The sequence below is a fragment of the Sinocyclocheilus anshuiensis genome, unplaced genomic scaffold, assembly GCF_001515605.1.
Source record: "Sinocyclocheilus anshuiensis isolate Anshui unplaced genomic scaffold, SAMN03320099.WGS_v1.1 scaffold976, whole genome shotgun sequence".
NCBI lineage: Eukaryota > Metazoa > Chordata > Actinopteri > Cypriniformes > Cyprinidae > Sinocyclocheilus > Sinocyclocheilus anshuiensis.
The window spans coordinates 1,422,045-1,440,571 of NW_015552538.1; the positions used below are offsets into that span (position 1 = coordinate 1,422,045).

An 18,527-nucleotide genomic window follows, 5' to 3' on the forward strand; every position below is an offset into this window, starting at 1 on the left:
CCAAAAACCGAGTCTTTTAGTTTGTAGTCAGAAAAAGAACACTGTACTCGTTAAAATGCTTATTTGAGGCAACTTTCCTTTCTTATTCAAATTAGAATTGGGCTCGAAGTAACAATGTAACAACTATGCCTCTAGACAATTTTATTCATTGTGAGAATCATGCCGAATGTTGCTGGAGTAAACATGTATCTCACTGTATCGAACATTATTCACACAATAGCCTAAATTCTCATAAAAAATAATTTCCTCCCCAGCAGGTCCATAACTCAATCCTCAACATTTTTTTTTAAATTCATCTCATCTTTGCTGAGAATGCGTCTCAGGAAGCTGGAAGCATCTTCCTTGCTCTCCTTGTTATATAAAACAGGATATTTGGAGATGTGTAGCATTAAAAAGTTGAAACCGTTCACTGCTATTCAGATGTTTTGACGATATTGGCATTTCAATGGCTCTGAAATTACACACTTCAGCTTTACACCACAGCAGGTTTAGACATTTGAACTTCATTAATCTGAAGAACTTCTCAAGCCTATGTGATGGCTTCACTCAGAGGTTTAGGCTGCTGTCCAGCTCTCTCTGAAAGTCAGGCCAGACCGCACTGTTCCTCACACACTAATGAGGTATCGAGCCAAACACCAGCCTGCAACCTCTGACTCACGCTAGCACAATTCTTAAAGCAGGAGCTCGGCTCCTAAATTGCTAACACCCCTCTGGACTCCCCTAGCTGTCAAAATACGCTGGCTGACAGCTTTGAAGAGGGCTAGCGCCATAGCTCTTTATGACTCAGGCACTGCTGCCCAACTTGTTCATGTGTTTTGCCATGATAAAGAGAGGGGAGGTCTCTCATCGCCGGCTCAAACGAGTGCTCGCAGCACATGCTGGCATTCAGAGGCACTGATAGCCTGGTTCAGGGTTTAATATCACCCTCGGTGTAATATGGAGCAGTGAGCATGTGATTATTGGGGGTGGAGGGCTCCCTGCTACACATGCTATAAAGTGCAGGCTGTCGTTTTCTGTGTTTCTTGAGAGGGCTGGTGCGTAGGTTGGAAAGCTCAGCTCCAGATCTTCTCCCACTCTCCTGGATCAATGCTGGGAGAAGCTGGGAAAGTGATGTTTCAAAACCTTTCAGATTCTAGTATTGCACATGCTGACGACACCTTTTGCAACCAGCATTGGGGAATGTTACATGTAACGTTATATTATAAGTCCCACTAAAGCAAATGACGTTATATCACTAATTTTTACGAAATGTAATGTTTCTTAATGCTACTCCAACCAATGGCAGATGGTGGGACCTGTTTAAAGACAATCATTAATTGTAAAATTCAGTTTGTTTATTTTAGACTGTTTCCCCTTAAGAGTAAAGAAAAAAAAATTTGTGAACTAAAATTAGTTAGAGATAAATGTAAAGAAATGGCTGCATTGTAAGAAAATATAAAAAAAATGAACAATTATTTGCAATTACAGAACATAGTTGCAAGTAGGAGATATAGTTACAACTGAGATATAAGAGTCGAATATGAGATATAAAATAGCAATTATTAGATAAAATGTACAATTGTGAGATATAAAGTATAATAGAGTCACATTTGCCAGAATTTTAATTATTAATTGAATTAAATTGAATTTAATTTTAAATTTGAGGAGGAAACAGGCTTCAACAGAAACTACTTAACACTTTACATAAACAAAAAAGTAATACGTTAAACAGTTTGGGTTTGATAAGATTTTTTATGTTTTTGAAAAAAAAAATTGTTATGCTGACCAAGGCTGCATTTATTTGATCAGAAATACAGTAAAAACAGTATTTAAAAAAATATTACAATTTAAATAACAATTACGTTATAACAGTTTAAATAGGAAGTAACTGTTTTATGTTTTAATATATTTTAAAATGTAATTTATTCCAGTGATGGCAAAGCTGAATTTTCAGCAGCTATTACTCCAGTCTTCATTGCCACATGATCCTTCAGAAATGATTCTAATATGCCACACAAGAAATGGTTAAAAAGTTATGCTGCTTAACATTTTTGTGGAAACAGTGACCCTTTTTATTGGAATAGAAATTTTAAAAGAACAGCATTTATTTGAAATAGAATCTTTTGTAACTCTGTAAAACAAATTTGAATGGTTTTGTATAGGCTATTTGGGAAAAAAAAAAGTTTACAGTATTATAACAAACTTAAAGAGTAACATTAACTGTAGCTTCCAAAAAGTATTCAGAATGTCTAATGTTTAAAACAGGCAAACAAACTAAGGACACAGAGGCAGTAACTTGTTGAGAAAAGCTCCACACTGTTCTCAAGGTCACCAAAACACTGATTACAGTGAAAGCACCAGTGTTTACAGCGATGGCAATGAGGGCTCAAAACATTGCCATATATGGAAACACAGATAACGACAGACAAGAGAAGAAAGATCATCTTGTTCTTGTGGTTTGTCACTCTAAATTTCCCAGGCACTAATGACAATGTTCACAGATTCATCTCTACAGTACCTTTCATCACTACAGGCAGAAACCTGCAGGGTAAAGTGAGTGTGTTTTATAGATGTATCATGTTGCAGCCTGTCCAGGTGTGCTGAGACCATGATTCTTGTTTAAATTGTAGTGAAGTATACAGAGTTTCTCCCATTTCATGAAGCTGACACACCTCAGACGATACGCTACTGATTCCAGCTCACATCCTGGTTTCAGCCTGACTCACCACTGACTCTATTCTCTCTGGCTTTCTCTCTTTGCTCTCCTTACTCACATTTCAGGTTGTTTAAGGAGATCTGGTGCCAGGGGCCTGAATTACGTCAGGTTAGAGAGGATAAGACCTTGCTTGTCCCTGAAACTGCATACGTTGCAGTTTTAAAAAACAACAGCACGTGAAAGAGCAATACAACTGACCCTTCACTAAGCCATGACCTTAAAATGTTATGAGCAATTCTACCTTAGAAACTCTCCCATATAGTCACACAAGATTTTTATCTTTTTTTGATGCATGTCTATGAAGGATCTGCGAGTATGGATAGCTTTATACATCCAAAAAATAATATTTTAGTAGTCCATGCTGTGGATTAAAATGTATGATCCCTCATTCCCAATTGAACATGTACAACGTCAGTAAGAAAACCTACTTTTCCTCCAAGGTAAAATACAGTTAATAATTGAATGCTAATTAATTTAAGTATTAATTCAGGTCATAGGACTAAAGGTTGTGGTAAATTAAAAGTTATAATTGCTAACAATGCTTTCAAATGAGATTTCTGTGAGTAGCATTTACCTTCCTACTGGCAGTCTTAGTTGTTCATTTATATTACTGTTTTGCATGTCAGACTTAATTTAAACCCATGTAAGAATAATATACATTTAGTTTTACTACTTTGAGAACATTTTAATAGGGAACAAATTAATTTAAAAAATTAAAAACATGCAGAAATCTGCCTGATATATCCATCAAATGTGTAACCACATGGGTCAGGACATTCAGTTGGCTCTCTCTCCACTTCATCTCTAGTCCTCCACATCTTCATTTTCTCGAAACCTTCTCATAAATTCAAAGTGTTTGAAATGTTTTCCAATTAAACTTTAGACACTAGTATAAATCCAAACTTTGCTTAGACATGCTTCAGGACTGGACCCGTCTTGGAGGACAGCTGATCTGGGCTTTAGAGGAGAGCAGATAAGGAGGGATATGTTGGCATGCACACCCAGTGGAAACTTCAGAGGAATGTAACACCCTACATGCATATCAGCTCTGCTCTCCAGCAAATGAGTCTCAGATACAGTCCAGCTGTCTGCAGTTACAATCTGCGTGCTTCAAACCTACTGGGGGTTAAACAGCTGAAAATCTTCACAGAAGTTAGTACAAATCTCTTTTGGGGGCATTCTAGAATATTTTTTGATGAGCTTTGCAACACAGACACTGTCATTGAAATGCATCAATACTGACTCGAGCTGAATAACGACTCCATTATTTCTGTAGGGCTGCTTATAGCTGAATTGAACTTGTTTTATAATTGATTAACTTGCACAGTTATTAAACTGAACCAACACTAAACTGACTCCAGTTGAATAACGACACTACTGTCTTTTTAGAGCTGCTTTACAGCGAATTCGGATTTGCCTCATATATGATGAAGTTTGCATCACTGATTTGTTTTTTCCCCCCTTGTTTACTACTATGAAGCTGCTTTCAAACAATCAGTATTGTATAAAGTGCTACATAAATAAAGGTGACTTGACTTGACAAGAGAATAATAGCTTCACCCACATCTTAAAAATGCCAAAGCCATTTGTATTCATACAAATGTTTTACATTGTATCATGGTGTATTTCTCTAATTTGTCATTTGTAAGATTTGTGATGATAATATATTATGCATGTGCACAGCCCGGTGTAGTCCAAGACAAATTTCCCTTTAGAGACAAAAAAAAGCATTTCAATTCGATTATAATTGGTTTAATTGAAGACAACAGATTTCAAATGGGAACTTTCAATTAATCTACAGTACGTAAATGTGTGCGCGTGTGTGTGTGTAAGCTCAATGTCACTGAATGACAAAATGAACCCAAATCCTTCCCACATGAAGATAACCTGTTTTAACACACAAACACACACACTCAATAGAAGAGATCTATAGTAGCCTAAGATCAAAGACCACACCACAAAATACAAAAATGAAAGGTTAAAACAAGCACACACAACTTTTGTTTCTGTAAAAGCCGTGTTTATATTTATGACACGCCAAGACGTACTAGCTGTCCTTAAATGTTTTACTTCACTCCATCAAATACAACCTTAACCTGTACATTCTTTCAAATATCTTAAGAGGGTCAACAAAACATCACAGGAATTCAATTAAGTCTGAAAAGGAGAAGAATAATTTGACTTCATTAGGACTTCATTTATTCTGAGTACTCATGTATACATGCTATTCTGAATAAACTAAGAAACGCCCTTTCTTTGCACACTTTTGTCCTTTGGAAATTATGGAGATGCTTACTCATACCATTCATTACTCTGTTCTTGCCAATTCTGCACAGTAATTTAATGAAATAATGAATTCTCATTCATGTCCTTCAAATTATGTTAAAATATGTGCACACAACCAGCCTTGAGTGCACTGTAAAACTTCATAAGAGTGACTTGCGGTGCTTTCACACTTTTAATTGGTTAATACTAATTTATTTTCATCTTAAAAAATATATCTCCTTGCTGCAAAAAACATGCTTGACATTTCACAACTGCTTAACATCTTGAAGGTTTAAAACTACTAGACCTCAAAATCTATTACAGTGGATATTAAATAGAGGAAATTGTGAAATGAGTATCAGATAGGAGTGTTTAGATACTGGATGTGCATTGGATTGAGAATAACATATGAAACTGGTCCACAAAAAAAGCATTTTTGTAACCAAATCTGGTCTGTGCCAGATAACCGTGGGGAAAAATACACTAAATTGGTTGACAGAGTAAATGCAGCCTAGTTTAGTAAAGTGTCGGAGGAAGAGGATTTCAGCCTGAAAGCTCAAAGCCATAAAATGTTGCAACTAACAAATACATAAATAAATTATACCCAAAACAAAAACAACACAGTGCCAAACACCCAGCAGTGATTGTATCGCTCATGTTTGAACAGAGTTGCATCACTGGGGACAGGGGTTGAAAAAAGCACCAAGCTAGAGAAGAGAAGAAACCATTTGAAATGTACAACTACAAAACTCTAAATCTTCTGTTAAATAAATCATTACAGATGAGTGAAGCAGATTAAAAGAGGATGTTTCGCCCGTTTGCTTGAACCATTTTTCTTTGGCAGGAGTGAGCAGAGCTTCCTTTTTGCCCACTGCCGTCAGAAACAGCAAGCCGCCAAGGGAACGCATAGAAATGGCCGTTTATTCAGGAGAACTGAACTCTATCGTCTTATTTCATCATTCCATCATGCAAAACACCAGATATAGCCAAGCACAATAAACATCAGAGACTATACAGGGACAAAGCTTTTAAAGGACAGAACACAAACGGAGAAGAGGTAAAAAGACTGCACATTTCACAGAGATACAACTGACAACACTAGAAGGGTGAATCTCACAGAAACATGCTTTGGTTGCATTTCGTCCCAGAAGCAAAGAAAAAAATAAAGTTTTATTTTGTATTCAGACAATTAAGCCCATTTTTTTATAACATTAAAATATGTATTTTTGATCATTACACACATTTACCCACAAATTTCTCATTAGCTTAGCTTTTAAATTTCATAGGGGAAAATCTCTATTACTCTCAGTGATTTTCATTCTTTAAAAAATAGATAAATAAATAAATTTGTACAACACTGGAAGTCTGAATTATTACACATTTTTGAATTAGTACCAATTTTGTGGGTTATGGATTTGGCAATGATTTTGCATTTGGAAAGGATTTAAGTAAGTAAATAAACCACAATACTATAATAAAAATTCAATTTTAGACAGTACAAGAAATACTGTATGTATGCATGCATGTATGTATGTATATATATATATATATATATATATATATATATATATATTTCTTGTACATCTTTTTTTTTTTTTATATTATTTCTTTGTATTTTAATAAATGTCTAAAATTTAATTAATTTTTTTTAATTTTTATAATGAGAATAAGACACAATAATAATAATTAGGTGAGAAAGCTTCATTTAAAAACAAAATATATATTTTTATGAACTGCCTGTGAAGCACTGTATAATTATTTTGTTATTTTGATTTTGGGATGAAATACAATCTGCACATGTTCTTGACAGGAATACTGATATTTACCCAGAACTGCCTGCAGCTATGTATATAAACTGACTTTAACTGTGAGTACAGAACGAATTAAGGAAAAAAAAACATAACTGAGAAAGAGAGGTGGAAAGAGAGGGCTGGGTGATTTTCGATGACAGCACGCATGCAGCTGCCAGGCGGTGAGGAATTGAAAAGCATGCAAGGGTTGTCCTGTAATATGAGCAAGGCCGCGGGGAAATAGGTTAAGAGGTTAGAGACACACAGAGGCTCCAGTTAGTATATGTGCTTCCTCCCCTCACCTCATGTACACTGCCTAAAAATACAGGCCACAGTAATGAGCACAGCCATTACTCCTGTCAGCAGCTGAGAGCAGCCCAGTCATGGCCTATATTCAGCTCGCACATTCCTAACCCACTTATGAAGCATACTGATCATTCATTAATCCATGAAAACACACATACTAATTATTACACAGGGCAAGGATGTATATATAGCATTACATTTGTCCTGACTAGCTTCCACAACTTCAATCATCACATGCTTCAGCTGTTAGCTTAGCTTAAACACGCACACACAAACAGCTCCACTACAGTCTGTGGAATCATACAGAAACCTACTAACATAGAGCATGGCTGACATTTTTGATTAGTCGACTTATTCCTGTCAATGACTAGAAAATCCCTGAAGGTCAGACATATGCTGTATCTTTTCAGTGGCTTTGTTCCAAATGCTAGTGAGCTGCTAACAGTATTTTTAGGCACTCCTAAGCTAAGGCAGTGGGTAGCAAAATTATGCTCTGTTAGATGTCTCGTTTTGGCCAATTTTGGAATCCCAGCCGCACTACAAAAAAAAAAAGCACACAGCACACAAATATTGGGTAAAATAGTCCAATATTACAAGGGAAGTAAGTAGGAACTAACAGCACCAAACAGACTAGCAAAAATAAAAAAAACTCTTTTTAAACGGTTTCAAACACTTAAAAAACATTCTATTGAAATACTGGTGCACTAGTGTATGCAGTTCATCTTTTAAATTGGACTATTTCACTTTTTTCCCCCCAAACTAGTTAGGCAAGCACAATCCCCGACCTACAGTCAGTTCTAAAGATTTCATTGGTCATCACAGTGCTGACTGCTTACACGGTGCTAAAACAAATACTAACCCCTTACCATAACCAACACCCTAATCTTAACCTCAGTATAGCATTAGCACATTCTGCAGTTTAATTGCATTTAAACGTGACCATTTAACCCCGATATATGTGTGATATGAACTACGCTTACACTTAAAAGTGTATTGCTTTGTTAGCTTAGCAACGTGTGCTAATGTAAAACTTATTTGTGATCATTAATCAGGTCTCTCTTTTCATTTGTGGAAAGCAGCTCACTATATTTTGGAATATACCCGTTGCTATCTGTATTTGCCAGAGCTATTGAATTTAGCCACATTTTACTTCTGGCCTTAGCTTGTCTTTCAAGCATAAGCTTGCCTGATAGAGACATAAAGGTTTGAAGGAGGTTTTAGAGCAAATCCTGGTGCACTGTGGGAATTTCATGATGTGAGAAAAGATCAGATGCAAAGGTCACAGCACCCTGACACACACAAACACTGTTTGTGTCTCTAAAACAAAACAACAACTGCTAACAGTTCTGTTTCACCCTGTTCTAAGAGAAGGGATTCAATTTAGATCAACACCGCATTTCATTAAGAATATGAAATCCTGCAGCATTAGGGAGAGTAACTCACATGGAACAGTATAAATGTATTTTATTACTAGCATTAGCATCTCAAAGACAGTAACTGAACTCAATTCAGCGTACAGGGTACTTTTTTAAACCAGTCATCTGGGACTGGATTCATGAAATATTTTTAAGACTGAAAATCTGTTAGCATGTAGAGACAGCAGGAAGAATGATGGTATGTTTAAAGAGGGACAGGGATCTCAGAATGGGGCGTTGAGCAACATGCCTGTCCTTAAACAGGTGGCTCTCAGTGTGATGCTCCCTAACCCACACCAAACACGACTCATGACTCACCGATCCCATATTAAAACTGTTCCTGCTGGTCCACATGTCCATTTGTGCAGCCTCTCAAGACATGCGGTGCATGTGAGCCTATGCAGCAACGCCTGGCGTTGACAACTCAGCCCTCACGGTTAGTCACAATCAACAGCCGAACTGTTAACAATTAGCTTTTTGTAATAAGTTACGGTCACTGATAAGCCCATGTGACTGTGCTATCAAATAGATGAGACATCAGCGGTATGTGTGTGTGAGCAGAGCTGGAAGGATAAAGTTTAATTACAATTGCAATTAAGAGGACTATTGATACTGATATCATGGTGGCAGGTGGCAAGGCAGCATTACAAGCCTGTGCCCTACTTAATAATAGGGTGGGCTGGCACACAGATGGACTGGCATTCTGTCAGGTAGATTCTCTATTACTCCACCAGAACAGTGACTGATTTGTGCAGCATAAATCCACTCAGGCATTAAAAGTTCACCAATTAGCGTAGATCCATTAACATGAGCAATGATGAGTTGGAGAGGATTCAGGCTGAAGGCTCCAAAAAAAGCTGCATTTCAAAATGTAATTTAAAAAAAGATCTCAAAAGTGACTATCCAAGCAAATCCAAAACTACATTGCTAGAATTGCTTGGGAAAACTCTAAAACCTGTTTCAAAGACTATAATAAATCAGTAGTACTATTCAGAGTAAATATGTTTTTAGTCACAGTTATTAATTGTGATGCACAAATATTACAATTCTGGCTGACACAGATAAGCTGATAATCATCTTCATTTCCAATTTAACAATTTACACAATTTTGCCTAAATAAATTAGAAACAAAAACAAAAATTAGTCATTTTAAAATGCTAGAAGTGAATTTAAATATCACAACATTACAACGTACAGTATAAAAACAATTTATATTCATTTTGAGTTTTTCTAAAGATCTAACAGGAGTTTTCAAACATTAAAAAGTTAGATGATGGTAAATGTAAAAATAGGGTAAATGGTTATGAATAATTCTACCAAGATTATATATATTGAATACATTTTAATATATTCCAATATATTGTGCATCCCTATTATTAACATAAGATGCCTGACGTTTCGTGTACAGATTCAGACAGGACTTGGTTGTCTCTGATTAATTTAATTCTCTTTTTAATCTTTATTGATTTAATTCTCTTTTTAAATTGGATGGGCTGTCACTAGTGCTAGAACCACCAACCATTTTATAACTGGTGAAAAAGGTCTAAATCCAGGGACAATACTGTAACTATAACTTTCTACTTGTGCTGACTGACAGCTTTAGTTATGGCTTTTAATGAAAGGTCAAAAAAATTAGAAGTTGTGAGGAGGAAAAAATTATAATAATATCCCACAAATCACAGACATTACTATCCGGATGGAATTTGATTTCTCAGAGGACCCCAGAGTTATCTGAAAAACAGTATGTCATTTTCTCTGTAATTTGCACCGAGGTTGTGAAAGAAAATCACAGATGTGTTTGATTCAGATGAGAATAAAATCACAAAGTACATCTGTGAAACACGCATTTACCCAGCCTCCTGCGGGAAAAGCTGTCCAGTTTGAATAAGGCTCATGAATGCAAAAACACAGTGCTCTAGGAAGCATACTATATTATAAATCAGGGTTAAGTGAGAGTTCGGAGGGGGCTCACCGGTGAGGTTGGTACGGGCGCTGTAGGAGCCCAGGTAGCGGCTGTCGGTGTTGGGAGTGTAGCACTCGTACATGCCCTGGTCGGTGGCCTGCAGCTTGGTGATGTGCAGCAGGACAGAGTCTCTGCTCAGCCTCTCGATGTAGATCTCCTTGCTGTTGACACGCTGGGCGTACAAGGCGTAGGCGTAGTTGTGCTGGGACGTGCTCACGATACGGATCTCTCGATCGGGAGCGGTGTAAAGGTACATGGACCATTCAAAGTCTTGCTCGACCCCTTCCTTGTAGCCGGTCACGTTACACCAGATGGTGATGTGAGAGCCTTCCGTTCGGATCAAGGGCCCCGGCTGAACTGTGACCTGCCGCTGGGCCGAGCATGAGACCACTGTAAGAAAGACAGAATGGGTCAAAATGTGAGTATATTCAATATAAACATCTCAATATTTTAATTTTTGACTTAAAATTGTTTTTTTTAATCAAGTGAAGCATCATAACCAGTCAAAAGGTATTTCTCAATAATCTAGTTATGATCTTGATAAAATGTCCACTCCTGTCTGATAAGAAAACCTTCAAGCTTTCGAGTGCTTGAAATTTGTGTGTTTGTGTGCGTGTGGAGTTTGCAGCATGTGAAGAACCATCGGCTCTTTAAGAAATCAAGTGGCCTTCAGCCAAGAGGCCCATTATACAGTAAACACAATAGAATCACCTTTCAAGAAACACACACCGCGTGTCTGCTGCAATAAAAAAATGTATACTGTCATAAATACTACAATTAAAACACAAATAAAGGTCAAAGTGCCAGCAAATCATAATGAGTAGTTTATGTAAACACACTCAGCTCAGGTCTTATATATAAAAATAAGCCCACTTAGCAAGAGATGTGACTAAACAGACCTAAGACCTAAATTAAGTGTATGTTTGGATTGGGAAATTATGTGGAAAATAATGCTGTCAAATTGGACAGGTTTTGAAATGGAAAATCTTCTCTCCATGCGAGCAGATGAAGAAATTAATCGACTGATTACTGAAACTAAAGATTGTCTTATTTATGGAAAAAAAAAAAAAACTAGCCTCCTTCGGAAACAAGCAATACACAGGACCGAAGACAAATCACATTATAAAATTTTAACAGCATTTCGGTGCAGATGAGTGAATGCTAGCAAAATGTGAATAGCAGATGTGGAACATTCACTATAAAAGGTAAATCTGGCAATTTTAGTGCAATTTAATGGGTTTCATGTGTGAAAATCTCTGTGTGTGTATAAAGTTGCTATTTTCCTGTAAAATTATAGTATACTTTGTTTATATTCTTGAATATTTGGAGAATATATCTGGAAAATTTACTTTTGCTCAATGACTCTGTTAAAAGGCATTATCTACCTATAAATCATGTAGAAATATTTAAATATAAGAACAATAATAATTGTAATCGTAATATAATACTTTATTATTATTAACCATATTAGTTATTATTAATTAACATAGACACATAAACACCTACTGTACATACAGTAGGCAAATAAACAGCCTCTGACAGTTTAAACACTTACATTTTTTTATCATTATTATAGAGAAATTTATTTGTTGATACATATATTTATTACACTGATAAATTTAACCTCTTTTGTAAAAATAACCTACAATGTGAAAATTTAAATGTGAATTTTAAGGTGAACCGTGAATTTTACAGGATTTTTATTACAGTGTAAAAGTATCTATTTACTATTTGATTCTCTCAAGCCACCATGGGACACACAAGTGGCATTATTTTTTACTTTCAGAAGTTTTACAGCATCTGCATCTCTGAGACAGCCACAACACCTCCTCTGTGAGAATAATGAGAGTTCTGTACAGAATGAAAGATGTTAACCAATACACTAACGTCACCCTAGCCTGTCCGAGTTTGACAAAAACGTAGGATAAAGGAAGACAAGTGTGAACATTTGGAGTTGAGAGAACAGGGAGAAAGTCATTCCTCGGATGTCATTGTCCAATCTGTAACAGAAAAAAAGACGCAGCCCATCTGCTAGCACATCCCGTCTGGTGTGGATCTGTGACAATGAGTGAGCGTGTGTGGGTGAACGCTCCCCACGCCTCAGAAGAGATGTCAGTGATTTAATTACTTCTAAATATGCACACGCATCTGCATCTCTGGGCCATCCCGTAGTGAACTGAAAGTGGCTTTTATCACTTATTTTATCTGTTTCCTTCCCTCTCGTAACCCCTGTACGCCCACACACGCCTGTGCTTTCCTCATGCCAGCTGCCCACAGACACTCCAAAAAACACCACTGAAACAGCATCTTAGTGCTATGTCAGTAAACGGCTCTATAGAACGGCAGCAGACAGCTGGGTTATCTTGACTGTGCTGCACTATGGCACAACTGTGCACATGGGAATTTACACTTCCCAAGGTGATCTGATGTTTGTCATGCCCTGCATTTCTCTCTCCCCCCATGACATCCGGCTCTGTAGGAAACCCATGTTTATGCTCTGCCAACCTGGCTCCCCATAAACACTTTCATGTGCAGTAAATTGTTCTCTATTCAGTCAGAATTATAGCTCAACAATAGAGCCAAACTAGTAAGGCATGAGGTCTGGACCACATTGAGGCATATTTTGAGTCAATAACTGACTATAAAGATGGGCAGTCTGATGACCTCCTTGATGACATATAAAGTAATTGAAGATTATGTACAAATGGGGATGATAAACTTACTTATGAAGTTTTTTAAATTATTATTATTATCTGCAGTACTACCAATATTATGACACTTAAAACTACTGTATTAAATTATAAAATACAATCAATATTTCACAGACGTAAGATTTTTTAAATATTTTTGAAAGACATCTCTTATTCTGACCAAGGCTGAATATTTGATTAAATTGGTATTGATTTTATTTGATTAAAATAGTAAAATAGTAATATTATGAAATATCACAATTTAAAATAATTGTTTTCTGTGTATGTAATATATTTTAAATATAATTTATTCCTGTGATGGCAAAGCTGAATTTTCAGCAGTACTCCAGTGTCACATGAATGATCTGCTAATCATTCATCTAATAATAATATCTAATATGATGATTTTGTGCTCAAGAAGCATTTATTATTATTATGAATGTTAAAAACAGTTGTGCTGTGCTGCTTAATGTTTTGTGAAAATCATGATTTTTGATGAATAGAAAGTTCAAAAGAACAGCATTTATTTGAAATAGAAATAATTTCTAACGTTATAAAGGTCTTTACTGTCACATTTGGAAATTTAATGCTTTTCATTTCTTTTATAAATATAAAATACTAGGAATTTTATTTGAGGCATTTAGTTATTATAAGAAAGATATTTTGAAGCATGTTTATTTTGCTTTGTTTTAAGAGTTACAGAAGTGTATATCTTTTGACCAGAAGTATATATTATCCTGGCACCTTTGTTTCGTCTCTGTTTCCTGGTGGAATTACAGTACAAAAACCTTCATAAGCTGCATAGCAACCAACCAATCACTGACCAGTTTGTCCAAATGTCCAAAAGTTCAAATGTTTTTTTTTCCCTTGTAGTAACCAACATCAGACAGTCAGTTAACTGTCCATAGGCATTCTGTACCTTTAAGTCTAATGCTAGCACCAAACTAACACTCTTCCAAGTCTCTTTCTTCTTTACATCCCCACAGACCCTTAAAAATTCACCCTTCTTTGCACTTCATATCTGTGTCACCCCCACTTTTGGTATTCTCATTTCAACCATCTTCCTTATTGAAGATGTGACCCCTGGTCTGTCAGCTGAAGGTTCGCTTCACTGTGCCAAAGTCCTCAGAGCCACTGTTCAGAAGTCTGAGACTCAAAGACTGGCTGGGAGACATTTCCCCTGAAAACCAGACTTTACCTGTCAGCACAGACCACTGCAAGAGTACTGACTGTTACATGGCTCACCATGCACTCCAAGTTTGAGTTCATACATCTGTTAGATTGATTTGCAGGACTCACATTCTAAAAAAAAAAAGACTCCACAGAGTCATTATGTTCACTAGTAAACAATGCAGTCTCATCATTTCAAAGAAAAAAGTCTTTACAGTACAGTATGTGGTTATGAAATGTGATCAAACCAGGTTTCGATTCTTAAGTGTGGCGGGGTCCATTTTGCAATTCTGGCACACCTGGAGTGACAGGCCAGCGTTTAAGCCCAGTCATTCAACGGATGAAAGCGACAGCCTGCTAGACCATGAACCAGCAGGATGAAGATTTCATATGACACATTAAATCCAGAGACATTTCGGAGATATTTAACTGGAACATTCATGTCAGGCTCATTCCTCTTTTTGAGCTCGGCTGATGAAAGTAGTGTTTCCATGTGGGTCACAGAAGACTTCCCCAGAATAACCAGCTCTGGCCTGCCATCAGCTCTGCAGCATTAAATATGGATCACATATAGAATAAACACGAGATTGGAGGAAAATATATATTTCAATACTTTCTCTCGCAGTTATATCATTAGGTAATTATACTGTATATAAATTGTGGGCATCAGATTAGTTTAATGCCTATTAAACTATTAATATGCGAGGCATTAAAACTGCTTCTGAATGCACGATCGCTTTTTATTTCACTTTCGAGATTCGCGATCACACGTGTTCTGTGTTTACTAGAGCGGCAGTTCTTATACATTTGACAAGATTAGATGCTTGTCAGTGGTGCTCAGGATCTGCAAATCATTCGTCATCGTCCTCAGTCAGCTCTCCGTACTCTGTTTATGTGGTAAGTGAAATTTAATGTACTGTAATGTATAGGGCTGAAACGATTCCTCGAATACCTCGAGTAACTCGAATACAAAAAATCATCGAGGCAAATCATTTGCCTCGAGGCTTCGTTTAGTCCATTTACTGTAACTACACATGGAACACCATGTTTCCCCACGGACCATTATTACTGACGCGCAACCCGATAAACGCTGGACCAGACCATAGACTGTATAAAAACAGGGACCAGACTTTTAAAAAAAAAAGCGCTGGACATATTTAAGACCGTAAATCTATATGGTGGCTAGTTATAATGGCCCTACGTTAGCTATGTTTTGTGAAAGACTAAACGCCATTGTGCATAAAAATACCACAGAAAGAAAGTTAGTCAATATCACACGAAGAGTGCCAGTTTTCACCTTGATACTGATATCATTTGTTTGGTAACAGCCCATATGTCTTTTATTCTAATTGACTGATTAAATGTAAGAATTGGACTCAAAAGATGATGAACACTTTTAGAAAAAAAGGCTTTATAAAGGTAAAAATGCCCATAAAATGTAAAAATAAATTTAAACTAATTGGAACAGATTAATTTCTATCACTCTCACAAAAGCCACAAAGCCTTCCAAGAAGACAGTAAAGGCTTATGTCATGCTTGAGCTTTAGTTAGGCTGAAACTTGCAAGTTAATTTGCACGACATGAATGCAATGCTTAGGTATTATTATTATTTTATTACTATTATTTTGATTTATGCCTTAGTTTTAGTTTGTACTGTTTACCTTTTTTAAAGTAGTGTGAAAGTAACAAGCAACTGTTAGCGGCTAACCATGTTAGTGGTTCGCATTATTTGTTAGTACGCGTTATTTGTTTTGTGTGACTTTCTGAATACAGATTAACAGACCACCCCCCCCCGGCAAGCTGCCGCCATCTCAATGTTTCACTGTATACATCGTCCGACACCAATTTGGTAGACATCGCCCAACCCTAATGGGGATGTCAGAGGAGGAGAATCCTGGTCTTGTTGCTTTGTTGAGTGGGTTGTGGTAAGACTAAAGTACAGTGGCCCAGTAGTGCACAACACAACGAAATCTCTAAAACACAATGGAAACAAGCCGCAACGCAACAAAATTAGCACAACACAGTGGAAACAAAATGCAACGCAACAAAATTATCACAACACAGTGCAAACAAGATGCAACACAATGAAATTAGCACAAAACAACAGAAACAAGTTGCAACACAACGGAAACATGCCGCAAGACAAAAAAAATAGCACAACACAGTGGAAACCAGATGCAACGCAAAGAAATTAGAACAACACGACTGAAACATGTTGTACCGCAACGAAATTAGCACAACACAGCGGAAACAAGATGCAACACAACAGAAACAAGCCACAACACAATGAAATTAGCACAACACAACGGAAACAAGCCACTACGCAACGAAAACAAGCCACAACACAACGAAATTAGCACAATACAATGGAAACAAACTGCAACGCAACGAAATTAACACACAACAACGAAATTAGTCCAAAGCGCTACCGGGCTACCGTACTAAAGGCCCGTTCACACGAAGAAAATAACAATAACTATATTAGCATCCACACCAAGCACAATAATGTTCTGTTTATTATAAGCATGCGCAGCATATGATATCTTTGATATATTTCCTCTGTGCTGTTACCATTATAGTTGTGGTGTGGACTCTGCTATTTTTTAATTTAGAAATACTTTCAAAACTATATCTTTATAATTATACTTATTAGCCTTAAGGCTCTGTTCCAATATTATTTTAAAGCATCATAGGTGTGATCCCAAGGTGAAAGCTATGCAGTGTAATTACGAGATGCCTTCTAAGATGCCTTCTTTTGGAAAACAGCATTGCATCAGCCGCAGATAAGAACAATCTCTGATAAGAATGCATGGTTAGGCTCAAAATAGGAGACAAAGCTATATTCAGAGAGGTAATCTATGGACAGCATGGTGTGCGAGAGGGTCATAGATGTAGAGTCTGGAGAAAAAGATATAACATGTAAAATCCTGAGGGGGAGACCGGCTGCATGGTTTCTAGGGTAGAGAACAGAACAGGCCAGCAGGAAATACAGGAAGGTACACAGAGCTTCATAAAGAACCAAAGGAGGTAAAATGTCTGTGAATCAGAAGACTGTAGGACCAAAGAACAGTCGGAAAACACGTTGCCTGTAGACCATGGATGTAATTTGTGCAACAGCTGGTTGCGGGCACTGAGGGGGGCAAAAATGCATCCTAGCAGAAAAATAAAGTGAAAGTGAGACATTAGGACAAACGGTGTTTCTTTAGGCACAATTCACTTCATCAATAAATCACCATAGTAGCATTTTTTAAGTTAATGAATGCTGGCCTCTTTCTGACAGTCTCCCATTCACTTCCATCACACTGGCAGTCAATGGACTTGTGCCTCCGAGCAGTAGCGTACATGCCCGGAAAGGCTATTTAAATGAAAAATGAATGGCCTCATACACCGAGCTGCACCCAGCCAGTCGAAAAAACGATATGAAATAGAAGACATTCATTTCTGTGTGTGTAGAGCCATATTTACAATATATGCAAAGCTACTCCATCTTTATTCCCCCCCCCTCCAGCGCTTTCATTGTGCTGTTTTGTCAGACCCTCAGTCTCGGGATACTTTTTTTTTTTCCTTGAGCTCATAAATCCATTTTATATCTTGAATTTAAGTTTTTTTTACTCTGTTTTTTTGCAAAAGCACAGTTTAACGGGATTTGCATTCTGAGTGTGACATCATTTCAGAAACATCACTGCTCAAGGCTCCTAAGATGAGACAAAATCTCCCCATAAACTCCAACAGCCCTGTTGATATTATTTAAATGAATTAAATGCAATAAGCACGACTCGAAAAGGGGGCCCTAAGGAATGCAAGTCGTTTTAGACCTCATTCTAATCGCGTACTGGTGCATTGTGGGATGGTTTTCACAATTTGATACATTTCTGGAGTGCTGTCTGCCAGGCAAGTAAGAAAGTCTTTCTTTAGATGGGCAAACAAGAACCACTGTACGACAGAAAACACGGCGCCTTTCTGTCTGACCAGTTCTTAAAGGGAAGACCACAGAAACAAAGCATTGTAGGCACAGTGGATGGTCTGGCTCTACGTCCCAATTTCAAGTTTTCCTTTCTCTTTGGAGTGTTACAAGCTGTTCGTGAATAGATAAGAACCCTAAAGTTGCAAAGACTAAAGTCTCAAGCCCAAAGAGATATTCTCTATAAAAGTTAAGACTCGTCCAAGCCCTCCTAAAACGCCTCGTTCAAACACGCCCCCACATGTCTACGTCACTATGTGGGAAGATTTGCA

General features: G+C 37.1%; 1 protein-coding gene across 1 annotated transcript in view; it reads right to left on the reverse strand.

Annotated features, from left to right (window-relative positions):
- The window catches only part of LOC107663867 (immunoglobulin superfamily member 3-like), a 148,017-nt gene that overhangs the window by 104,754 nt on the left and 24,736 nt on the right, over nt 1–18,527 (reverse strand). The window contains exon 2 of the mRNA XM_016454237.1: nt 10,444–10,824. Within this exon, the coding sequence (XP_016309723.1) occupies nt 10,444–10,824 (381 nt within the window). The remainder of the gene's footprint in view (nt 1–10,443; nt 10,825–18,527) is intronic.